Source organism: Epinephelus moara, chromosome 3 (assembly GCF_006386435.1).
Source record: "Epinephelus moara isolate mb chromosome 3, YSFRI_EMoa_1.0, whole genome shotgun sequence".
Taxonomy (NCBI): Eukaryota; Metazoa; Chordata; class Actinopteri; order Perciformes; family Serranidae; genus Epinephelus; species Epinephelus moara.
The window spans coordinates 32,003,237-32,030,524 of record NC_065508.1 but is presented as its reverse complement, the minus strand read 5'-3'; the positions used below and the strand labels follow the sequence as shown (position 1 = coordinate 32,030,524).

At 37.7% G+C, this 27,288-nt stretch overlaps 1 protein-coding gene across 2 annotated transcripts; it reads right to left on the bottom strand.

Annotated features, from left to right (window-relative positions):
- Nucleotides 1–279: 279 nt before the first annotated feature.
- On the bottom strand, nt 280–8,180 carry LOC126388253 (N-acetyllactosaminide beta-1,3-N-acetylglucosaminyltransferase 3-like). Of its 2 annotated transcripts, XM_050041264.1 has the most exons (3): nt 8,047–8,180; nt 4,509–5,284; nt 287–904 (listed from the first exon to the last, which is right to left on the bottom strand). In XM_050041264.1, the coding sequence occupies exons 1-3, from the start codon at nt 8,052–8,054 to the stop codon at nt 861–863; spliced, it is 828 nt and encodes a 275-aa protein (XP_049897221.1). In that variant the 5' UTR covers nt 8,055–8,180; the 3' UTR covers nt 287–860. The 2 variants fall into 2 exon arrangements, with proteins under 2 accessions (XP_049897220.1, XP_049897221.1); XM_050041263.1 differs by having other exon boundaries at nt 280–5,284.
- Nucleotides 8,181–27,288: the final 19,108 nt, after the last annotated feature.

The window sequence follows — 27,288 nt, the reverse complement described above, 5'->3', positions numbered from 1 at the left end:
GTATTACACTACAAAACAAACAAACCCAGAACAAAAGCGTACTTTAGTATAATGCATGTGCACAATGAGGCTCTGATGGAGGTCAGCAGAGTTAAGGACACAAAACTGAATCAAATACTGTACATTTCTCACCATACAGAAGCTTGAGAAAGAGAAAGAACTTGATTACTGAGTATTTCCCCATCTGTGTTTCAGAAAATAAGGTGTCGAAATTCTTGCATAATATCCAATAAATGCTTCACACATAGAAAAACCTGAATGCTCTGAAAGAAGATTTTATTAAGGAGGAGATACAAACAATACAAAATATGTTTGCATTTAGAACTCCATAAACCATGACTGAAGGCTACAGCAAATTAATCACACGGTCAGTCTTCATGTTCAAGGTTCAGTTTATTCTCAAGAAAACTGGAAATGACATTGTTCCCAACCAGTCCTTAATACCAACACACAGAGGATAGATATGTGAAATAAAACCATACAAAACTGCTTTCCATAAAAATCTGCTGAAGGAATCATTTAAACAACAATAAGAAAATCAAATCAGGATTAAAAGTAGTCTTAAAAATTCCAGCCATTGTCCTGCTGTATCCACTGTGGGATGAAAAAGACATCTATTTATTTTGTGTGGTTTCATCTGCTGCTGCGCTCAGTAAAACAATGTATATCCATACTGCATTAGTTGTGTATTGTAGATAACTGTGATCTGACCTCTAGCTGAAGCATCCTGTTGACACTCAGTCTAATTTAAAAGTGTCAGTCTGACTCACTGCGATATCATCATTCAGCAGAATCACTGATGTCCAAAAGTGGCGTCTAACATTTTCACTGAAAACGCTGGAGCACAATGCAGAGATGTATCATTCTTCAGAATTTTTCCTCCAAATCCCGTCAGTGAAATCATCTAAAATGTGCAAGAACAAACAGATAACCCAGCCTGAATGCAAAATCATACTTACTTGAAATGAAGATGTATTTGCAGGATCAAGAAATTGATTAAACTTCACAATGAGGTGAAAGACATTTCGAAAAAAAAGTTTTGGGGGGTTTGAAAGATTCTTTGCTTTCACACAAATTTCGGAGCCACTTTTTTCCATTTTCAAATGCACCAAAGTCTGAAATACATTTGTAATAGAATAAAATACGCATTGAAGAAAATGAAAATTTGTAGCAGCAGGAATGTCTTTGAGAATTTAAAGTTTTATCTCCACATCTTTGTATTGGTTAATGGTAAAAGTACACTTTGCAGTGCAAAATTGGATTTTCATTTTGATATTTGATAAATTTCTCCTGCTCTTAGAGTTATTTGAATTCTTTAGTGATGTGGTTTGGTGAATTTTGCCACAAAATGAGCAGCAAATAATAAAATATTGACTTCTCAACCCTCCCAATCCATATTCTAATATGGCATTATAGTCACGCTCTAGATTTTTCATTCAGAGAAATTACAATCAGAGGGTCTGAGATCAGTTCAGATCATAGATCTACAATTGGACTAAAAGAAGTGTTGCTCTGCAGAGAGAAGTTTCAGCAGGAGCCATCATGGAGCAGAAAACTGATACAACTGCGAAACAGCATTGCTTGTGTCATCTTAAAGGGTACTTAGAAATAATTACCAATATATTTATGAAATTAATAAAATGAAAAACAAATATATACAGATATAGCAAAGTGTAATCTTTGTCAGCTGTGTGGAGCATTAACACAGTCAGGACCTCAGTGAGACAGACGTGAAACACTGTTGCCATTAAGGCACCTTTTCTATTGTTAATTCTGATACTGTATAATGACAGAAAATATTTCTATTTTATTTTACATATTTTGACAAGTTTTAACAATACATATACCTGTATGGTCATGTTTTAAAGGTTCAGTGTTGGGATTTTAGTGGATAAATTTGCAGAAACTAAATATAAGTGTATTTTCTTTAGTGTATAATCACCTGAAATTATGAGTTGCTGTGCTTTTGTTACCTTAGAATAAGCCGTTTATATCTCCACAGGGAGTGGGTCCTTGTCGACGGAGAACACCATGTTGCACTGCCGTGTTTCTACAATAGCCCAGAATGGACAAACCAAACACTGACTCTGTATAGGGCCCTTCATGTTCTCGCACTGGCCACTTTGCGGCCCCTTAGTGTCGAGCAGTGTCAGGAAATCACTTATTTTTTAAACCTGAAACAGCTTCATTCAGTGTTTTTACCTGTTTACATTGGCGGGTCCATTTGTTTTAGAGAGAAAGAAACCTCTGCAGATAATTCAGCTCTTGGTAAAAACCTCCTGAATATCTGCATCTTACATTATCAGAGAAACAAAGGTGAGCACTCATTAGCAGGTGCCAAACAGTGTCTGAGATACACTGATTTGTAATGTATAAATGCTTCATTCAACGCTTTTACCAGTTTAAATCACTGGGTCTGTTTTTTTGGAGATGTGGAGACTTCTGTGGATAATTTTGCATGTCTGGATCATAATCTTAGCGGGCTCTCTGACGTGCCAAACAGCATCAGAGAAAGGCTGATTTGTAATGCGAAACTGCTTTATTCAGCGTTTTTACTGGTTTAAATCCACAGGTGCATTTATTTTAGAGAGGATTTAGAGAAGATTTCTGTTGATAATTTGGCTCGCAGTGTCTGGATCAGAAAAAAGGTGTGCGCACATCAGGTTATTAGAGAAAATAAATAAGCACATGAGCAGGTGCTGGGCAGGTGGGCAGTCTGTGGAAGAAACACTGACATGTAACACAAAACTGCTTTATTTGGCATTTTAACCGGTTTTAGTCACCTGGTCTGTTTGTTTGGAGAGGAAGAGAAAACATCCCCAAAACAATAAACACTGAGGGAATTCTAACCAGGAGAAGTTTCAGCTGGTTACAATCTGCAATTCTTAGTGCTAGAAGCTGCTAAATCCCCCTAAATCTTACACACTGGACCTTTAATAATTTAAACTCTAAACATACTTTTGGTGAGGTACATTTTCAGTCAATGCAAGTTTGATCAGTGTGCTGTAATTCAAAGTCATTTATTTTTCCTATGTAGGCTATGCTTGAATGGCACTATTTATGGATGGAAATAAATTTTGATTTAAAAAAATTAACATTTTTGTAGCTACATACGGAAGCCTACTGCATTCACTAAATAAATTTAAAAAACTGACACATTGTCTCGTAACTATGAAACAAGATCTTGTAATAACGAGATCCTGATGTCATACTACAATAAGGCCTTTCGCTGATACTGTAATAACGTAAGCTGATTTGTAAAGTGAGTCCACCGAGAAACACAAGGCCGGTACTTTCAGAATAAAAGCATTATATATCGCATTGAGATAAGTCGCAATTACGAGATCTTATCTGAAATGATCTGATCTGATCTTATCTCGTAATTACTACATGTTGATTTTCTTATTTATTCAGAGAATGCAATGCGCTTCCGTAGCTACTAAAGCTGCCACTGATTCAATATTATTGACAACAAGTTCTGACAACACTGTAATATACAGTTTTTTTTTACTTGACTTTTATATATACACACACAGAAGCACTAATGATGGCAAGAACTGACGCTTAGTACAAGGTCAATAGAAGCAGAGGCAAACAAACAAATATGATGTATCACATGACAAATGTAAACTTTGCATCGACCTGTCTTGTTCATATTGTGTTCACAGAGGCAACATGGACACAGGCACCCAAAATACCTAATTCTAATATGCAATCACCCACATGTTTAAACAGACACATATATGCCAGTCCAGAAGTTGTGTAAAGTCAGAAGAAAAAAATAAAAACCTTAATCAAATGTCACTGTATCACAATATATGCACATATACACAATCACAAACACACTTGCATATGTAATAATAATAATGTTCACTTCCAATTCCCATTTCTGTTTTGTTTCCATAGTGTTTCCTGTTATGTACTCATGAAGTCCTCTGTATAAGCGAGTTATCAGATTCTTGTTTATCACCTTGTCCATAGTCAGCAGGAAGATCCTTTCTGAATTACAAGGTCGTTTACATATCTGCTCCCAATCTGCATGTTTCTATAAGTAGTGTTGTATCTGAAGAAAACTAGAGAAATCCATCCCAGACAAGCATAATTCTTTCCGTAGATGTTTATATGATTTCAAAGTTTCCCTGAAACTACAGTTCTGTTGTGGCATTTCAGAAAGGGGTCATTCACTCTGTGCCACATAACATACATTTCCGCTGAAACAAATCTGTGAACAAGTAGAACGTCTCGATAAAAGCAAGGGTCAAATCTATCTGTATAACTGGTGGGGATGTACAGTCCTGCTGTCCTCACCCCCATGTGGGAACTAGGACCAAGTCCTGCTTTAGCCAGGCATTTCCCCATGTAAACATCATCAATGGGAAGCAAAATGATGTCGTGGGACATACTGTATATGACCAAAGCTGTGTAGCCAGATAAGAGGTAGCCCGCACCACCACAGTAGGGAGGATAATCCTCTGACTCCTCCACCTGAACTGGAATATAATACTTACTCTCAGGCAATCGAATAGGCCCAACACCCTGGATCACATGGCCGGTAAAGAGGTGCTTGTCTCCATTATTGTCCTTGAGGCTTTGGAGATACTCAATCATGTTGTCCGTGTGGGCAAAGACGTCATCATCACCATTAAACAGGAAGCGAACATGTGGACAGTTTCTTTCCATCCATTCCAGGAAGAGCATCTGCTTCAAAGTCAGGTTGTAGAATGAGTCATTGAAGTCCCATTGGAGGATGTCATTATATTCGCGTTGTTCCAGCTCAAGGACTTTGTTCAGTCTCCATTTCTCAAAACCATCATTTGTCACTCCTGAGATGAAGATCCTTTGGATCCGCACACCATTTTGCTTCCGCTCTTTAGCCCAGGTTTTGCGCAGCATCTCTCGGCGGTCATGGTTGGCAGGGGGGCTTTTAATGACCAGTAGAAGGAAGACTTCTGCAGATCCACTAGCTCCTCCACATTTATCAGGAATATCCAGTATCATAGGGAAGTGTCGACAGTGCCGATAGTACAGAAAGTCTTGTATATTACCAGGAAGTGAGGAAAAGTCTGTGATGTTGGCAGCAGACATATTTTGTTTGCATCTTGGCCAGGAGTAAACATAGGGGGTATTTGTGTTGGGTGGCTTTGTGTGATTGCCATCCTTTCTAACATGTAACTGGCGGCGGATGGTACTGAAGTCAGTACAAATGATATAGAAATAAACAACCATGAGGACGGCTACCACCGGCATGAGGGTTCCTGGTCCTATACTTTTCTTCCTTAAAACTCTGCAATAACAAAAAGAAGTTTTCTCATTAACTTGTTTCAGTCTGACATAATAATTCAAAGACTAATATTAGAGCACTGCAAGTTTAAGTTAAATCAACCTAGCTGTAATTAAAGCTGGGGTAGACAGTTTAATCTTGGCATCACTGGGCAACAATCCCAGAATAGACTTTGAGCGTATTGTAATTCAAGTGGTCTGAGAGAACACCAGACTTCTGCACCTCAGCTTGGCTCTTTTTTAAGTCTTTTGAAAATCTACCCTGAACGGGAGACTTCGGACTGAGAGACTGTTAATCATCTTAATCACTGCTCATGAACTGCGGTCAAACTGTTAAACTAGGCAGGGCCAGCCAAACAGAAATTAAGCATCACCCACCGGCCTGAGCAAACTTTCTAACTTAACAGCTAAACAGTACACTAAAATATAATTCTGAAAACATTTGGGATGAGAAATAGGTAATGCAGTAACAGAATCTTGATTTATATTTGATCAGCGCTGCCTGGTTTGACACTTCGACCGCAGTTCACAAGCAGTGGCTGGCATAATTGACAAGGCTCCTCGACTCTGATTGGTTGTTTTAATGATTCTTGCAAAAGCCACTAGGAGCACTAGGAGGAAGCAGATGAGCATGTTTTATTCACAGATTATCTGCCTCATGTACTTCTGTCAGGATATGAGGACAGTCATATTTGCTATGAAAGTTACCTACTGTAGCTTTAAAGGTCCAGTGTGTAGGATTTAGGGGGGTATACTGGCAGACATGAAATATAAGTATGTTTTCTTTAGTGTATAATCTACTGAAAATAAGAATTGTTGTGTTTTCGTTAACTTAATGAGCCATTTATGTCTACAGTGATAGAGAGATCGGCATGTTGCACCGCCATGTTTCTGAAATAACTCAGATCGTTAAACCAAACATTGGCTCTAGAAAGGACCACTTGTGTTTTCATGATGGCAGGTGTAATTAGCCCCTCCGCAATGAGCAGTGTTGGAGAAACACCAATTTTTTTTTAATATGTGAACGTGCTTTATTCAGTGTTTCTACCAGTTTAAATCACTGGGTCAGTTTGTTCTAAGAGATAATTCGGCCCCCACTAAAAACCTCCTGAATGTCTGGATAATAAGGTATCAGAGAAAAAAGGTGAGTACACATTAGCGGGTGCTGGATTAGCACACACTGATTTGTAATGTGAAACTGCTTTATGCTGTGATTTTACCGGTTTTAATCTCCTCAGACGTGTGTGGATATTTTGGCGCCCGGTAAAACCTCCAGAACAATAAAAACTTCCGTAATACTAACCAGGAGAAGTTTCAGCTCGTTGCAATCTGCAGTCCTCACTGCTAAAACCCCTTAACCTTGACTTAGAACCTCTGCATGTTAACACAGGGTGCTTTAATTAAGTGTATGAACAACTGACCAAACCCTGTTGTCTTTCTGTCAGTCTCAAAAAGACGGATAAAAATCGTTAATGATATCTCAGATAATTTTGAGTTTGGATGACATGGCCATTGTATGCCTTCAACTTCACCCTTTACGCAGTATCCTAAAGAGGGAATTTTGTTTAATCACCAAGTTGTGTTACAAGATGTTGTAATTATTGCCCATGTAGTTATTGCTCTATGCAAATACAGATCACAACTCAATGATAAGTAAGAAAGGAAAAAAGAAAAACAAATAGCATTTCATCTGTTGGAGCCTTCATGAGACTAAAACATAGCATCATTTGATTGTATATTATTTATCACATGTAGTATTTCTGATTACAGTACCTCTCATTCTGTGAAACTGGGAGATACTTTTTTCATAAAGTAGCATAAATTGAGCCTAGCAGGAGGGGAATGACTAGAGAAAAATGTGCTGAGGGCAATTTATCACTCCAGGCAGAATCCAGTCAACTACTGAAATGGCTACACATCTGCTCAGAGTGGGTGGGACAAACAGTATGTGGCACAAATAATTATCTCAGACATTTAGTCAGAGGGTAGTACCCTGACCTTCTCTCTAGTTAGTTCCACCATGAAGTTTTGGTTTTGAGTAAAACATCTCAAACTAATGGAGCACCATCAACACATGTTTCTGCACATGTTTCTGACAGCAAGGAAATATACAGAAAAAGTCTATTATCAGCAACACAAAACAAAACAAATTTTGATGTTTTTGAACAATAGATTATGTAAAAACAAATCAGGATTAGAATGGAGAGGGGCAATAGCTCTGGGGGAGTGAATACCTGAATACCTACATTTCCTGTTTTGTAGCATTCAATCACGACCATAGGTTGTCTAGCATTTTGTGTGTGTGTGCAGCAGTACTGTAGTTAGAAAAGGGCTAACGAAAGTTTTTATAAATATTAACATTAAAACTAAACCCCCCAAGAGCGACTTTAATATCTGTCTCCATCAAAATGTCTAAAGTGTTAATCTGGCTCTCTTTTTCATTCATGAAAATATTTTTCATTATAGCCCCAGTATTGAGCAAGCTGGATATAGTTAAAGAGCAGCTGGTGTTAAATCTCAGAAAACATATATAATATAAACTATAAGTTAATGTTGTTTTCTTTGAGAGTGAATGAAGAATTAAAGCTTTTGTTATCAAAATGAAATCCATCCTCCAAACTCTCTGCTGATAAAATATTAACACACGTGTAAACATCTAAGCTATTTATTTTACATAGTATAAGTCAACCCATTTTAAGAAAAGTAATGACATTCAGAGAAACATGTAGCACCCAATGACACCAATCTTCATTTAACAATAATTACCTGAGCATGTTGGCTGTTCAGTGCGAGCGCTTGGTGGATATCCCTCTGACTGTCAGCAGACAGTCAGAGTAGGTTGGGATGGTAGTAAATGTAAAGGTGATGAAGGCTGCACAGGATGCCTCTGGGGCCCACTATGCTCCAGGCTCAGCCAATCAGGAAGACTCTACTCTGAATGATTCAACAAGTGTGTGTGTAAGTGAAGCCCTTGCCTTTCTTTTATGGTTAAGTTTAGCAGTTTGTTGAGATTGTTACTGGTGAAAGCTGGGAGAGAAACCTGGAAGTCACGGCTGCCTGATGTATTTGCCTATTACCTGACTAGCTAATGATAATTATATTCACTGTAAGTAAATATAATGTGATACTTTAGCACCCATCACACCCATAACAGTCATTACCTTGGCGGGTAAAAGTGAAGGTGAAGGCTGTGGTGGTAGGTGGAAGGCAGGTAAATTGTGAATGGAATCAAAGCCATAGGCTACATGTTAATTAACGGCAGTCAGTAATAATGATAATAAAGACAAATCCCCTCTTTAACAAAGGAGACCCATTTGTTCCCAACCCTCCCCCTCATGATCTCACCTGTTCTCTATTCTAAAGTAAACCTGCCACCCCCAGCCACCTCCTCCTGCTGAACCTGCCACAGGAGCTGTTGATCCAGTTTTACACAGCAATCACTGAGTTTGTTTCTGTACGTCAGCCACAGTCTGGTTTGTATCAGCCTCCAAACAGGGGCAGGAACAGGCTGCAACAAACAAAGACGTCTGCAGAATATCATTAGCACCAACCTGCCCACCCTCCAAGGCGTGTACATGTCCTGAGTCAGGAAACGGGCAGGGAAATCCTCCGCAGACCCATCACACCATGGGCACGTTCATTACAACACATCTTTATTAAATGGCAGTTTAAGAGCTACATCTTAAGGTCAAATGTCCTTCATTTTTGATAAGTCCTCCTGGTTAGAGAATTATAATAGAACTTTATATTTGTGGCAGATATTTGTAGAGCAATAGAGGGGTAGAAAATAAGAAAATATAAAGGTAAGAAATTAAAAACATACATCTAAGCATGCTGTATATATTGTACATGTCATATCCATCTGCTTCATGCATATAAACCAGTTACATTAATCATTCATTATTTATATCAACACTCTGCACACTGCACCATTGCACTATTGTCTCATTGTCTACAAATGTAACTGTTGTTTCTTATACTCTTTTGTATATATTTGTATCTGTACATAGTAGTTAAATGTCTATATTTTACTTTTGTTCAGCTTTGATATATTGCTGTGTATGTATTTTGAGAAATTCCTTGGATGTGTGTCAGGGACTTGACCAATAAAGCTGATGTAACACTTTATGCTAAGGTACACAAAAAAAGAGTAGTTATGAGTCACTAACTATTAGTTAATGGTCAGTTCTTGTGTGAATCCCAAGCAAGTGTCATACAGTTGCTAATCATTCGTTAATATATACTTGACTGATAATGACTGAGAGAACTAATGTGGAACGAATGAGTCACTATTGGTTAATAGTGATTTCTTGGTAAGTACGAATCAAATGTGATAGAGTAGCTAATCAAATCTTTATTTGCCACATGTAATAACAGCGTAATCCAAGTAAAATGTAATCCCGCCAGCTCATTCAGATTGTGCAACAGAAAACCTCAATAAGTAACATTTACCAGTAATAAACAAATTAGCGACAATATGTGCATGGTTAATGGGTCACCAGAGGTCCCACGATACGATATAATTAAGTCACGATACAATAATATTGCGATTTTGCAATATGCTGAGTATTGCGACAAAAATTGCAATTTTGATACTTTTTTTCCAACTGCAAATTGCAAAGGAATCCTTTGTCAACACTTGTTTTATCTAATAAGGTTTCAGTAATTTTTATTGCAGCAAAATGTATCTCATGGACTAAAAAACCAACTGATTTAATTATTTTTGTATTCTACCCCAGTTTGATTTTTGGTCACAATATTAATGATTTGTATATTAAAAGAATTGACACTTGGCTTTCTTGTATCGATACAATATTGCCATGCAAAATATCACAATACTATGCTGTATCACTTTTTCCCCCACCCCTAGTGGTTGAAGGGGCAGTGACCCTATCCAGGAACCCAGTTATTAACAAAATAATATCTAAAACTATGAGGTAAATCCGTAATCTCATATTTCACTTTTAAGACAAATGTACAGATTTGAAGAATATTAATGTCAAAAATGGTCAACAATTGCAATTTTAATAAGAGAGGTACACTAGGTACAGCAACCTTAAAAAAGGTCACTAATTTAACACACTGTTTCTGCATAAGTTGAAAAGTACTGATCCAAACAATATTGCGGTATTTGAAATAGGGAGAAATTAAACTATAATATAATGTTAATAAACACATATTGTGTACAAACTTTAGATTTTTCTGAGTATCCCAAGAGATACAGTATAGTGACCTTACTGCAGACAAGACAAACCTGTCTCTCCAGGAGAGGTCGTCATCAATCATTATACCTAAAAAACAAAGTCAGTGAAACTTTGATTATGTCTGCAACATGAATGTAAAGTTGAACATGTTTACTGTCATGCCTCTTATTTCTCTGCAAACAACATGAAATTAGACTCTTTAACATTTAGCAGCAACTTATTTGTTTGAAACCAGGTTGAGTAATAGACAAGATCACGACTTAATTCTCTTGTGAGACTTGTTGAATCTCCATTAGAGAGAAAAAGGCCAGTGTCATCTGCAAGGAGCAAAGGGAATATTGCATATTGCATTCGATACAGCTGCAAGATGATTAATATAAATTAGGAATAATAACAGTGCCGGTATGGATCCTTTCAGGACATTGTGTTGCATTACATTTCTTGTGAACTCATGACCATTAACAAGAACACATTGTTTTCTATTAAGAACATAGTTATAGAGCCATTTATAAACATTACCATGAAAGCCACATCTATGCATTTATGAAAGTAAAAATCACTAAGTTCCAAAACAGCCATATAAGTTGCATGATTTTTACGAAATCCCTACTGATGATTGTAGAGAATACTGTATGAGTTCAAGTCGAGGATCCTTTGATACACCAGTTTTTCTAAGATCTTCAAAGAAATATGGCAGTATTGAGATTGGCTGATAGTTTGTGAGGGATCCTGAATCCCCTGCTTTGAATAGTGGAATAACTAGCCATTTTTAAGTCAGAAGATGTAACACCAGTTTCCATTGATAATACAAACATAAATGTTAAAGGCTCAATAATAAAAGACTTGACTTCTTTTATTGAGGAAGAGCAAATACCATCATGACCCAGAGCTGGATTTTTAAGTTTTAATATAATATCATTCACTTCATTAAAGTCAGGGAAATCAAAATTGCAAGAAAAAAAAAAAAAAGGGAAAGAACCGTTTATATAGTCTTGTGGATTAATATTTGTATCAACTATCTTTTTTGGCGAGAAATCATTGAAATCACATGAATATTGAAAGGATCAGTATGAGTAGAATTTCTTGAAGTAAATGATTAATAATTTACCATGTGGAATATTATTTTCTGATTTAGTAAACTGATCACTACAGAACTTTTTCTTGGCTGCTCTAAGGAGAGGATTGTATTTGTTCCTGTAAGATTTATAAGTTGTTATATTCAAAGGAGTTTTAAAAGGAATCATTCATTAAATCTATTTTCTGTAGAGTTTATTTTTTGAAATGAAAGACTTTCAGTCCAAGAGAAAACCAGGGCTAATTAAACTTTTTAGCATCCACAGAATGAGTAACCAGTGGAAAGCATTTTATAAAACCTGAATTGAATAGTTCCATAAATGTCTGATTGGCTGAGTTTACATTTTTTCCTATACATGTAATGTGATTCCATATTTATTATAGATTATCTTATGTCCATCTAATAAGCAGCACCCGAGAGAATATAAAGTATATATAAAGTTATGAGTTTGTGACGGGTCATGTTTTCTGTAAATGCAACAATGTAAAACTCAAAATTTGTCCGTATGGAAAGCAATAATTTTCCATCAGTTGGGTGAAGTTCCTCCTCTCTGAGGTTCGATTTATGTGATCTGCAGGCTGTCAAGCTAAAGAGTCCTTCAACAACTTGCATCACCCCTGCCACTGAAAAAAATGACAATTCAATTCAATTCAATTTTATTTATAAAGCCCAATATCACAAATCACAATTTGCCTCACAGGGCTTTACAGCATACGACATCCCTCTGTCCTTATGACCCTCGCAGCGGATAAGGAAAAACTCCCCCAAAAAAAACAGAGGGACAGAGAGACAAAGATGAGAATATGAAAAATACAAACCAAAAAATGGGCAATCAGAAGATCTGAGGACAATCAGATCAGTTTAACAGCTGCTTATAATCGTAGCTGCACACACTTTGACTTTTGGCAAAAATCACCATTTGTAATAAAAAAGGCATGTTTGTGACTTTTTTGAAGGTTTTTCAGTTGCTAATGTTTGAAGTATTGCTGTTTCACTGAGTTTCAGTGACATATCTTTGTCCAAAGTGAGCTAACTTTAGTTGTATTGCTCATTAGGTCATACAGGACCCTGTCATATTAGAATAGGTACCCGGCAGTCAAAAGATACAGTATACATTCTTTAAATTCCTCGATTGTTTTAACTTATACCCTAAGTATGAACTGCTCCTAGCTGGGTGCTCTCTGCATTAGGTGTCAAAATACAACTTCTCCACTTTTACAAAGAATGCTCCCTAGCTGCATTGTTAGAATGTCAGACTGACTGACAAATCAGGCATTTTAACGTCATCATCTTGGACTTGTGGAAATTGTGGAGTGCATTTTTCACTAACTCTTGAAATAACGGCACGCAACTAACACTGTTGCGTATACATCAAATAAATGTATATCTACCAGAGAGGAAAAGTTACACTGGCTCAATATTGTTGGTCTATATCAATGTCCCTTCTCCTTACATTACTTATCTTGGAGAAATGATCCCAGTGCATGGCCCATAGCAACATACTTAATATAATTAACTGATATTTAAAACTATTTGGTTGAATCGCCAGGTAAGACCATCATTTAAGCTAACAAAGATCAAAACCAGGCCTTTGTTAGCTTCAACCGCTACAGTTTGTCTGACCAAAAGAGCAAAATGCTTGCTGCCCACTGTATACTAAGTATCAGGATCCCACAGTTCCCTGCTGATGCCTCATGTCTGTGTCCACTTTTGTCCTCTTAAAAGCTCCGTTTTTTGGTTCTTTACCCTGTTGGTAGTGCATCCCATCACACAGCAGCTTTTGGACATCTAAGTCAATTCAGTGCTCTCTGTTGACTTTATAATCAACAGAGAGCACTGAATTGACTTAGATGCATTCTGTCTCTATGGGTGGTAACTCAACACCCCAGAGATCTCTACTGTGCAGACTCAAGCCCCAAATGATGTTACCAGAGAAAGGTGGCAAACAAAACTTATTGGAGAAAGGAAAAAAAGGAGCTTGCTAATGGCCACCTTGCAAACTTATTAGCTTGTTAGCTTAACATTAGCTTGGTTGCTAATAGGACATTGCAGTTTTATTGAAAAGTTGTATTTGTAACCATTGACTCTTGTCTACAGACCACTCCTCTATTGTGGAGCAGTTTATACTCCAAAAGATAAGGTAAAATAAAAGGGAATGGTGAAAAAGAAAAGGCTACAAAAGCTTGTTTCATTTTGGACCATAGCTCCGTCTCCTCACAATTTAGCAATGACAAGACAGCTTGGGATTGAAATTTGCTGGTTCAACAAAGTTAAAGTGAAATCTGCTAATCACAGCAATTCCACTGGGTTTAATAGAAATCACAGCCAAATTTAAGTCAGTTTGAAGGACTCACCTCCTCCTATTTGTTACTTCTTGACATTAACATTTTCACCACGAGTTATTGAGACTCCTCCACCGTTGAGTCCTCCCTTGCTGGCACCTCCTTTGGTTTTCTCATCTCCACCAGCCAGTAAACTTTTCACCCCGCTCTCCACAGCTTGACCTGCAGAACAAGAGTTTGCAAATACTGGCGGCAACTGTAGCAAAAAGCTGTATCCCTCCTTGTGTCTAAAAATCATTTACAAAGTGTAGATTTTGAGGGGATGAGGGGACGTCCCCCAAAATATTTAGAACTCCCCTAGTAAAGCATGAAAGTAACAGAGGACTGTTTTTTGACAAAATGAAATACATTTACACCGTTCATTGAGTACAACTGGTCCAGAAAAAGTCACCCGCATGTAGAAACTTAAGTGTTTGATGCTCAAAATTTTCCCTGTCAAAGACTGACGTATACCTAGCTATTACAATAAAATCTTAAAACCTGAATTTAAATGTAAAACTGAGTCACTCCATCGTGTATTGCTCCCTCACTTTCTTGAAGATATGTGATTCTAACCCCGAAGGAAATCCAACACATCAAATATATAAGCCTAATTGCCTAATCATTTTAGACCCCGAAATTCAACCTTGGTATCTTTGGAAAGTTTGTACTCAAATGTTTGATAAAAATCTAAATGCTTCCTCCAACTCTGGTTTAACAAAGTCAGTCAGGCCTATAACAACTTCTGTAATTTTACAACTAAAACATGATCTAAACTCTGCAATATTTTCCAAATGATACTCACCTGCTGCCAGGGATGGGCAGTATTTCTATTACTTGTATTTCAAATACATATTTCAATTACATTTGAGTATTTTGTAATTTATATTTGATAAGACAGATAAAAAGCGAATGTAATTTGTAACAAAATACTTTTGAGTGGAGTAATTTTGTATTTAAAATACTCAAAATACTTTCTCCACGAATCAAAAAACAAAAATAATAGGCTACACAATTTTATGGCTGTTAAGTCTGGTTAATATATATATATATATATATATATACATACATAATCAAGTTGTTGTCTTTAAATGGCTTTGCTTAGTTACACGTAGTTAGTTCTGTGACTGTTCTGCCTTTTTGTGGGGTTCACCTGAGCTTTGTGTATATCCTATAGCCCAAACCTGAATACTCTGCTATACCAAATTGTGAGAAAACAAGCGCAAATTTGCAATAGCTGCGACCAAATTTGCTACCTATCACGCCATTAATTAATTAATTAATCATGGTTGTTCTATCTGGCTTTGTTACTTGTTGTGGGTATTCTTTCTGGAATAGTTACTCACGGTCTCTAGTTGCAGTATGCAAATTTTGAGTTATTCACGAAAAGCTTTGTGGACCAACCGACCAACCAACCAACCAACCAACCGACCAACCGACTGAGTGACCTATAGAGCTGCAGGTCGCTCCTAAAAGAAAAAGAAAAAAAGTATTTGCTGTATTTGAAAATACAAAATACATGTATTTTATTTTGACACATTTTCTGGCACCAGTATTTTGTATTTATTTTGATACATTTATTTGAGGGGTATTTTGTATCAAAATACATTTTGTTGTATCTTTGCCCATCTCTGGTTGAGTGTATTCTCAGTGTTGAGTGTTTTTGTGGATGGAGGGGGGTATGGTCATATAAATGCAGGTGTACAGGTGTCTGCATAGGTGACACCTCTATGGTCTGACCCTGTTGAAGAATCAGGTCTTGCTGCAGGGACTCTTGCTGGGTCGACCTGTTTCACTGGTCTGCCAAAGAATGAGTGTGTTGGTTCCTTATTTGGTCTCCCTTCTTCAATAGAATTTTTAAAAAGACTGTGTTACTCATCACGACAGTCACTTTTATTCAAGATCACATAAAGGCCTCGACAAACATTCAGTTCAGTTCAGTTCAGTTTAGTTCAGTTCAGTTCAGTAAAATGTGATCCCATCAGCTGCTTTAACTTGTGCATGGTATTTTTTTCCCCATCTTCTTACATTGACCCCGACAACATGGCCGTATGGCTGTGTGTCATGAACACAGACAATAATAGCCCACAGAAGGACCAGGGCAGCAGCTCTCAATCCCACCGACACACCCGTCCCTATTCAGTGCAGAGCACATGCTGCTTCCCCTTCTCTCCCAAGGTCCTCTGCTTTGTCTGATTGGCATATAGAAAAAGAGTCACCTGGTTGAATGTTGCTGTCCAGGATTATGTCAAGTTTCTATGAATCAAAATATATTACAGTTCCTGATACCTTTTGGAAACTGATGTGGCACAGAGATTGTCCAGTTTATTTCCAATGTCTATACAATGGCTAGCAGGATGCTTTTCTCCATCTCTTCTCTACCCATCTAACTACCCATCACATGTCACAGAGTGGCTAATCAGTTAAATAGTTAAGTAGTTAAGTAGTTAAATTAAGAAACCAGTGAGGGAACTAATGAGGAACTAACTATTAGTTGTTGCTCAGTTCTTAGTACCTACTTATCAAATGTCATAGATTGTCTAATGGAAGACTATACTGATAAGTTACTAGAGAACAGAGTTTGACATCCTATATTGATACATCAATAGGTTATTATTAGTTCATGAATATCTGTGAATCTATCACACTGAGCACTTGATTAACTCTGAACCAGCTGCAGAATCAATACATCAGTCTTTATTTGCCACATGTAATCACAGTGAAATGTAATACTGACAGCTCCTTAAGATTGTGCACAAAAAAAGCCCAATGAGTAATATTTATCAATCATAAACAAATTAGCAACAATATGGGCCTGGTTGAAAGGGGAAGTGACCCAATCCAGGATCCCAGTGGCTGGAGATCAGAAGTTATTCTTGAACCCCTCAGCAACAGTCTGGTCCTGGCACCTCCTCTCAACCACAGTATGAAGAAAATCACATTTGGGATCCCAAAAATATCCATGTGGCCAGAACCACAGCCAGTGTTCAGTCCTTCCACATCCACTCCGCTTGCTCCCCAGTTGCAGAGATGAATGCAGAGATGGTCTTGCCCATCTTTGTGGTCTGGATCAAAGCTAGTGTTTATCATCTCCACCTTTCCTAGATGTCTACTCCGATGTTAAAATTGAACAAACCTTGATAGTTCCACAAAAAGCTTAAAAAAGTGTGCAGTAACAACTTAATCATTACTAATTACTTAAACATTACCCTTTTTGTTCCACGCCGAAGTGGTTACTGAGTACTGAAACATTACTTAATTATTACCTGACCATTAGTTACCCTTTTCATGTCCCCTAAAGTAAAGTGCAGCATCATACTGATTATTTAATGAGTACCGGATCATTACTTAAGTTTAACCGTCTTATCCTTTTTATCTGTCACAAGAGGTGTTACACCCTTATTGACAAATACTGTAATTAATATTGTTCTTCTAATATTGACTCATGATGGATCCTCCCAGTAATTACAATTTCAATGTAGCAAATGGGAAGACAGTAGATTAAGCTGGGAGCCCAAAGTGTGTGAACACCACAGACATGGAAAGTTTTAATTAGTTTACACATAGTAATCTCAGTTTTGTTCTACAACATTCTCAAATAAAAAATAACTCAATCATGCTCAAATCAAAGACACCTTTAGTTAAGGCTAAACAATATAATATTCACTTAATCACCCATAACAAAATGATTAAACTGAAACACATACAGGGCTAAATCGCTAAGCTAGCAGCAGCTATTCATTAATACATACAAATACAATACGCTGCTTAACGCTAAGCTACAACCAATACACTGTTGACATTTGTAAGTGCTATGGTAGTGGGAGATTTTTAGTTAAAAAACATGCAGACACAACTAATGTAGAGGTGACAAACGCTCTGTGTTCAGATCAGTTCAACTCACCAGCCAGTGGGATTAAAGTGATGAGAAGAGGAGGTGACCTCACCTCACCTGGACATTCATAGCTTGGAGAGGTCTGGGACTGGCTAAGTGGTTGTTGGCTTTTTAACCTGGGTTACATAAACCTTATACAATACTGGTATTTCATCATTACTTTATGATTACCTTACCAACATGTCTTATGTAAGTGCACCGCTTAAATTAAATAGAGTACAACCTTACAAACAACACAATTAAATTATGCTATGTGAAAACTGGCTATATCGGGAAATAACTGTTTAATAGGTAAATGTTTCCTCAGTCATTATTAATTAATGTATTAATAACTAATGATCAGTAACATTTGATCGGGGGTTACCAAGAACTGACCATTAACTAGTAATTAGTTGCTCATTCTTTCCTCATTAGTTCCTTATTAACTACTGTTTTTTTGTGTACCTTATTGTAACGTGTTACCAAAGCGAATTCTGAAATTATATTCATGCCTGAGGTTTTATCACTGCAGCCGTGTCTTATAGACAAGGTTGGAAGAAAAAAAATTACATTTAGTCTTGTTACCGTAACAGAGTTCTTGTTTTCTGTGTAGTTGTAGTTTTTGAGTATTTCTAAAAATCTGTAATTTTACTTCTTCCGTCACAAGTACTGTATTTCACTGCATTTCAATATGTAACAAAAACAAAACACAAAAAAGTGATGATAAATAAGTGAATTGGATAAATCAGCAGCTGATGAGACACTGCACTCAGCTTACAGTTGGGCGAGCAGGTAGTGACCTAATTTCAACACAAAAATGCATAATAATGAAGGAAAACTAAGAATGATGGCAGTATGGGTTACGGTAAAGATTAGCACTATGTGAACCAAATACCCAAACAAACTTAAGATGTTAAGTGAACAGGTGCATAGCTGACAAGCTAAATGCTAAATGCTAAATTAACGGTGGATCCACCAGTGAGGTGTTTGATGCCTTTCTGCAGTTTGTGCCTGCAGAGCTTTCTCAGCTTTGAGGGCTGCAGCGGGACAGAGAGACTGGGACTGGTTACATTATGCATTTTGAAAGACCAAGTAGAGAAGAAGGAGGGGTAAAAAAAACCTGTGCTGTCTCTTCATGTGTGTTTGTGGGCTGTAGCTGCTATCAAATTTATTTTGTTTGTTATAATTTATGTGCCTCAATAATGCTTGTTGCACCCGCTGTAGTGTTCATAGACTCATTTTTGTTTAATTCTAGTTAGGCTTTACAGAGGAAGGCATGTGTGTAATAGATAATCAATTGTATGCACAGGCTGCAAATATCCATCTATGGAGAGAAATACAGGCCACTGTTGGGTTGGATGTGAGGGCTCTCTGGTGGGATGCATCATTGTTATTTTCATAATCATACCCCTAACCAGCTAATACTGGTACTTAACATTAAAGTAATTGTAATGTTTTATTACTGTTTCTGTGATGCTGCTTATCATAGTGACACATGTTACAGTTGCTGTCTTTGGCAGTGACATTTTCACAGCTTCAAACTCAGTTCTTCACTTGCCACCAAGGCTTTACAGCAGTTGCTTCTGCTATTTTTACGCAAGTGATCATACAAAAACAACACATGAAACTGCTCCCACTTAGTTTATAAAATCAGATATCAATGTGACTGACATGTACACTAATCTCATTAATTATGATTTACAACTTCCTGATTATTACCAGAGGAAACAGCTGTGACTTAAATTCATGTATATGAACGCCACCCCTCAAGTTTCCATCGTGTGTTTTCTTCAAACTACAAGTAACAAAGGTCTCTAGAAAGTGTTAACCCTCAATGCATGCTGGGAAGTTTACTTATTTTCTTTTAAACCTTATTTGATGAGTGAGGTGAACTCTCTGGCATCATCATTTCAAGACTTTTCCTTTAGCACCACCATGTGGTTGACATGTGGCTTTGAGTCTTTGTGTCTCTTTATCTGGGTCAAACAGTCATGTTGCCCCGATAGCACAATGTGATTTTGCCATGTCGGACATCTTCTTGAATCAACATCAAACACTGAACTAACTGGAGAAACTATGCTAACAAGTCAGGCTGCCAATAGGATAGAATATTAGAGAGCTAACTTGCGAACTAGGTAGGCTACGCTAACGAGTAAGTTTGCCAGTAGGCTAGATACAAAGATTAAGGACAATATCATATTTCACTTGAAAATAACTGTGATTATTCCATTTTCCCTCCCCTTTTCGTCTATTAAAAAGTGTTTTGTTGTTGTTGTTGTTGTTGTTGTTGTTGTTGTTGTTGTTGTTGTTTTCAAGATCAGAGTGCTCAAGTTGATCTGGGACCACACTGTCATGTTGACCCTGAAAAATTAGTTAATGTTGATCCAGGACCATCACCGCCATGTTGAGTCCGAATAATTTGCTTATGTCAACATGGCAGTGATGGTCCTGGATTGACATTAGCTATTCTTTTCTGTCCAGGATCAACATAGCAATGACGGTCAAGATCAACATATACAAATTATCCAAGATCAACATGACTATAATTATCCTGGGTTTATATACACATATTATCCAGGGTCAACATTGTGCAACAAACACAACAGCTGTGCCTATCTCTTTACATAGAGCTGCTGGCATGGCTGTAGACTCTGAGTCTTGTTAAAAAATATATCATTTCCTAAAAGAACTGGTCACTGTAATTTTAAGCACACAGCAATAAGTAAACAGTGCATTTGTTAGCAACTATATTTTTCAGCAAGGATCAATGTACAATAGGTGCCCTGCTGAGTATTTATGGCACCTGAACAGTATGTGGGACTGACTCTCAAGAATGCCACCTTATTTCCATTTTTTTTCCAGTGGCCACTCTCAGTATCGGAGAGAAAGTAATCCCCTGCATCTCAGGAGGCATTTTACCTTAAGGCCAAAATAAAAGTGACGTCTGTAAAACCAATGAGCAACATGTTTTCATCCCAGCTCATGAGATACCACTGTCAGTGGACCTACGAGTCAAAATATGCCACCCTAGGTACCCTCCTGTGTCAATTTACACTTGTTACATGCATTGTGTCTCGGTTTTCACAGAAAATGTGCTGTTCCTGCTTGTTAAAAACAACTTAGCTTAAAAAAGTCAAGTTGTTAATAACATCATGGAACATCACATGATTAGCACACTACCTTATTAACAAAACTTGACTGACTTTTGGTTTCACACAGGAAACAAGCAACAGGCTTGTTTAACCCATCCACCTCACCTTTCAACCACCCTACCACTTTCTTGATCTTTATACTACAGTAGTTGCCTGCAATGTCAAAGACAGCCGCCGCCCAGTGCGTATCATACTGTTGGAAAGAGTGCCTCTGTGTGTCAGTGTCTGCTGCCAGGGTCCACTGACAAAGCAACCATATTTGACCAGTTCAGTGTGAGAACAGGCTGTGACGGGACACCTCAAAATGTAGACAAGGTCAATAATGACTCTTTCTATTATGAATTTTAGAGCTGTGGAGGTTTTATATAGAGACTTAACCTATCGACATCATCACCATGTAAAGTCTATGAGCCAAGCGGGAACTCACAAGCAGGGCCAGCGAGAAAAACTTACTATTCAGTGGGATGCATACCATGTAAGTATGGTCAGAAGCTAGAAACTTTTTGTTTCCAGGTGAGCAATTCTCATTGGACAGAGTAGGCACCATCTTGGAGTGTGGTATCCAGATCTAACAATACATCCATGCTCAAATAAACTGCAGTACCATGTTCACAGTAATGTTGTTTTTGGTCATTTCACAGGATTGCTGACAATAACAAAAAAATATATCCAGCCAGGGGAAGCAGAGTTTTAGTAGACTGATGTTGACTCATGTTATTGTAACTCTTCTGTTAGTTAAATGTAACTTATCAAAAACAGACAAAGGTCTGTGGAGCAAAAACTTATTAACATATTGCAGTGTTGCATTAACCAACAGTTAGAGAGACAGGTTCACATCTTTCATGTTTATACTGGAAAGCAACCAGGCCAAGGACTGATACATGCTCCTGTAAGATGTGTTAAATGTGCTGGGGAGATCTTTTTTTCACATTGTCTTATTTTGGCAAGGGTTGAATGAAACACAAATAATTTGCCATATAAGTTGCTGTTGCAGAAAAGCAAACTGCCTAAGCACTGCCTTCCCACTCTGTGGTTCAGCGTGACCCCGTTCATTGTGGATGTTGCACTCTCAATGTCACTCTGACTTGTGCTTGGAGGAGCCAAGCATCCTTTGGGAAGAGTTTGTTAATTGAGGTAGAAACATGGTTGGAGGAGGATTACTTGTTCCCTGCCTGCTACTAAAAATGTCATTCAAATAAAAACATCATTGAGCTCACATAATTACTTTTTCAGTGACTGGCTGAACATCATTATAATGTTCAGTCATAGCTCATGCAATGATACTTAATTGAGGAAGATATTTTTGTTTGAGTGGATGATTTTCGGTAAGGTATGTTTGAAAGATAAACAAGTAATAAATAAGACAACAGAGAGAGGGGTTGCTGTGGTAAGAAACATTAAATTAATACTACAATAATAGATTTTGGGATATACTTGTTGGATTTTTTTTCACAACTCCTCCTGGTCCATTTGATTGAAACAAAAATTTATTTTCAAACTTGAAGCACATTTGTGTATTAGCACTGTTGTATTGACTTTTGCATATGCCAAGGTTGTATTTAAAGATATTTGAAGGAACAGTTCAACCCAAAATGAAAAAAATCAAACATGACTTTCCTCTTTCGCAATACTATTTATCAGTGAAAATTATTTTGGTGTGAGTTGCAGTGTTGGAGATATTGGCCGTGGAGATGTCTGCCTTCTCTTGAATATAATGGAACTAGGTGGCACTCAGGTGATGGTGCTCAACACTCCAAAAAAAAAAAATTACATCTCAAAAAACTCAGCAGCAATGGCTCTTTCCAGAAATCATGACCTGGTTACTAAAGATAATCCACAAACCTTGTTGCAAGCAGTTTCATGTGGGAACTATTTTTTCTACTGCACTTAGCCCACCAACCGTATCACTACGCAGTACACAGCATGCATTTACTCATGGACAAGAGGTTTGTGCTCAAGACGGTGCAAGATGTAAATATTAATGGCGTCCTCCTCAGCTGAGCTGTTAGCTAGCTCAGTGGTGCTAGGTGAGCTAGCAGTAGATGCACACTAACCCGCCAACTGTATCACTGCTCAGTAGGAAGCATGGATCTACATTTAGGTCACCTATCACCACTGAGCTAGCTAATGTTACAACTCACCAGAGGAGGATGTCATTCATTTTTACATCTCACACTGTCATGAGCTTGAGCCTCTTGTCCATGAGTCGATGCACGCTTCCTTCTACGCAGTGACACAGTTGGTGGGTGTAGTTTGGTAGGCTACGTACTTCTATGCTTTGAGCACCACAAGCTGAATGCTATGGTCTCATTATATTCAAAAGAGTGTAGCCGATATCTCCAACATGTGAAAACACAACACTACATTGATAAATAGCATCACAGGAAAGAGAAAAAAATGTGTTTTTGATTCTGTGGTGAACTGTCCCTTTAAGGTCATGAGACAGTATCAGTTACAGTAGTCTGAGTGGGCGGAACTTCGCTGCATAGATCAGCCTCTCATTGGGCGGAATGAGCCACCCGCTGAAGTCCCGCCCTACCACCTCCGGTTGTGTAGCAGTTTTCAACACGTCCTTTACTAACTTTTGCGGTGTTTGTTCTTGCGGGGATGTAGCCATTTTTCTGCCATGGTTGGCGTCCTGTAGGCGATATTTTTGTGGGCTTATTACACCAAAACCTGTTTCCCCCCGGCAATATTTTTGCAAGCGCACCGTTGCTGTGGCACCGCCCAGAACAATTGTGATTGGTTGAAAGAAATAAAAAAAAGCCGGGGCGTTTTTTTCTCCAATCTTAAAGTGAGAGTCGGCCCAGCCAGACCTTTCTTTTCTTGAGAAAGGTCTGGTGAGCAAGACTACAATTACAGTAACAGTAACAATTTTAGCAAAGGTGACAAAATCAAAGGAAAGACCTGAATATCCATCCAGGTCCAGGGAACCTTTGTGTCACAATCTGCGTATAGATAAACCCCTCATTATAATAGAGATACATTTAAGAGTTCAGTGGTACAAAGACCATCGGCACTGGTCAAAGAGGTGGAAAAAAGTGACATGGTCAGATGAGTCATCCTTCACCATATTGTCAACAAGTAGGCGAATGCATGTGAGCTGTCGACCAAGAGAACAGTACAGACCTGAATGCTTGACTGCTACAGTCAGGGTAGCCAGTGGCTTGTTATCCTGTGGGGGGGGGTCATTTTGCTGGCATGGTTTGGGTGCAATTGTCCCCTTAGAGAGAAGGGTCACTGCAAATTAATACAGAGTAGTTATGTGTTATCGTTTTTTTCCTATAATGAAACATCTCTATTCTGATGGTGAGGGTCTCTTCCAGGGTGACAATGTTATGATCCATAGGGCACCAAGGGTCACTGAATGGTTTGATGAGTGTAAAATTGATGTGAATCATATATGGTCTTCACAGTCACCAGATCTCTACCCATTTTAACACCTATAGGAGATTTTGGACTGATGTGTAAGACACCACTCTCCACCATTATCCTCGTCAAAACACCGGATGAGGGAATATCTTTTGGAGGAATGTTCTTCATTCTTCTAACTGTCCCATAGACCTGTAGGATCAACGCCAAGGCAAACTGAAGCTGTTACTAAGACGTTCTAAGACACTTAATGTTAGTTTTTCCTTAAATTTCTCAGAGACAAATTAATGTCTTTCACGTGTTCTCCTGTCCTGCTCCGAGTATATATCGTCTGAATGTGCAGGTTTTTGAAAACTTTTTGCATCCTTAAATTGACACCCGTCCGCACCTGTCAAATGGAGAAAAGTTGGAATGAAGTTGCCTGTTCGAAAGAGTTCATTTTTTACTGAAGCTGATACTGTCAAAACAAAACTGTGAGGCTTGATCATAGATTTGAACTCTTGTTTTGCAACATACTGTGCATTCACCAAGCCACAGCGAGAACTTTTTAACCTTGTTCAAAATAGTAAATAGTAAAATAGAACTTTTTCTTACAGAAGGTGAAAGAAATCGTAAAAACTTTTAAAAGTAAGTCCAGACAATAGTTAGACATTTGTTTTTATTTTTCACTTATAGATGTAATTAGTTTATATTGTCACATTGCTATCACTTTTAATGTGATGAATCATTATTGGCTCAGTTTCTTGATCCACCAAAGTCACCCAGGCAACAATTAGTGTGATTGCTTTGAGAACTTTTGCGGACCAAACAAAAATTTGTTTAGTGCTCTTACACAACACTGAATAATCCCGGGAAATATCCAGGGCCCTTGTCAACCTGCATGTCAATTTGGTACATCTGCACATGCAAAGTTTTGTTGAGAAAATTTCGATACAACATTCGAAAATGTTTTACTCAAGTACATTAAACTTCAGTTTCTCGGTCATTTATTTTCCAGTGTCCTTTTTAAACTGCCCAGCTAACACGTTGCAGTCCCTGCTAAATATAAGCCGGTGGTTTACCTAATTTTATCACTCTCTTAAATCAAACATAGTTGTTTAGATAGCTGCCTGAAGTCAACCATAACTAATGAATACACTGCCAATTTCTACTCAGGCCAATGGATGAGAGCAATAGCCTTGGGTTAAAGGAGTGAGGCCTGCAGAGCAAAGATGATACAGTTACTGTCCAGTTACTGTTTTCGTAATATTCTGTATGATCCCTGTGGAATCAAAACAAACTTCTCTTACCACAATATGTCTTAAATGGTGGCAGGTGTTTTCTTGTATCTTAAGGTCGTAAAGATTTTTCAAACCCTAACCTAACCCCTAAACCTGACCAACTCTAGAACTAAAGTTCTGATTTGAACAGGTTCACCAAGCCAGTTTCAATAATGTAGAAATATCCTATTGAGGGGGGGGATACTTGGCATAACCCTAGATTTTGTGTTTTAAATTACCCTTATAAGATGAAATGGATGCTTTTGAAACTAATATTCATTCAAATAAAAACACATTTTAAATGCTTCACATTTGCAAAGAGGCCCTCAGTTAGACCTGTGTTCAGCTGTGCAGGAGAGTGAAACACTAAACTGAAGAGCTTGCCATATTCATTTTACAGTGAACAAACTCTCCGTTGTCGGCTAGTAAAACTTCAAATGATGCAAAACATAACGTCTGTACAGTTCCTTGTATTGCTGTGCAAGATGTGAAAGTATTTATCTATTAACAAGGAGTATGATTTTATTATTCTGACAAGTAACCTGTATACCAGGCCTGCTCAAAGTGACTGTCCTGCAATTCAGGTTGATTTTGTGGACTATTAGTATGAAACTATGTGCTGAATTACAAACAGTAGACCTCCTCATACTTCATTTTCATTAATGTCATATTTGACTTTGGTACAACATAGACCTTTTTTGATATGTTTAGGTGTTAAGACTTCATTAGCTCATATTATCCCTCTCCACATTTCTTGCAATAAGTCTGAAAAAAAAAAAAAAATCTAATTACTTATTAAAAAGTAATAAAAACTTTGTTAGAGAATCACAGAATTAAAAAAAATCTCAGTTTGCTTTATTAGAGAATATATTAGATGTATGATTTTTAAATGAGTGAAAAAAAAGCAAAACCAGAAAATCACTGACAAAACTGCTCTTATTGGCATATTGTTTGTAAGAGCAGTTTCACTGCATGGACTACTGTACTTCTGCCAATATAATTATTTGACAGGTAAAGCAGTTACATAAACACTCTACACTCGGGGTTGTAAATTTAATTTACAGTTTGTTCTATACTAAAGATTTCACTGACTGCGAGCAAATATGAAGCAGATGTAAACTAACTGAAGGTCGGCAACAGCTTTGATACAAACATCGCTGACCCCGTCCTCTGAGAGGTCAATAAAGTCCCACCTCTGTGCTTTGGAGAATGGATGGGTTGCGAAGTTAGCAATAAAGCCCCATCACAGTTTTTCTCAATTTCTAAGACACTCTTAATGAAAATGGGATCTACTTGATCTTCATCATCACCTTCTGTGCACAGCAGAAGTCTTCTCTTGCAAATGTGCTGACACCTTTTCGTTGGTTTCACACAATTCTCACATGCGTTTCCAAAACAGTTAACACAGAACTGCTGTTTACAAGCATGGATCAAAGAAGCCAAGGGTATGTAAAAATGAATTATGAATGTAATAAAATGAATGAAGAAGACTTTCTAAGAGAATCTCGCCTCTTACAGTATTTCAAAAACGTGTAAAACGTGCAGGTGCAGAGAGTTGCAGGTACACCGTCAGTGAGCACAACATCTTTGGAGAAAAGAATAACACACATGCTGTGATATGCAGCTTGCTTCCTTTGTTGGCACATGCTATGGCAGTGTAAAGTATCAACAAGTAGCACAGGCAGTAAGCATTAATTTGTAAGGTCAAACTGAATCACGCTGATGGCTGCATTTTGCATCCTGTTGTCCAC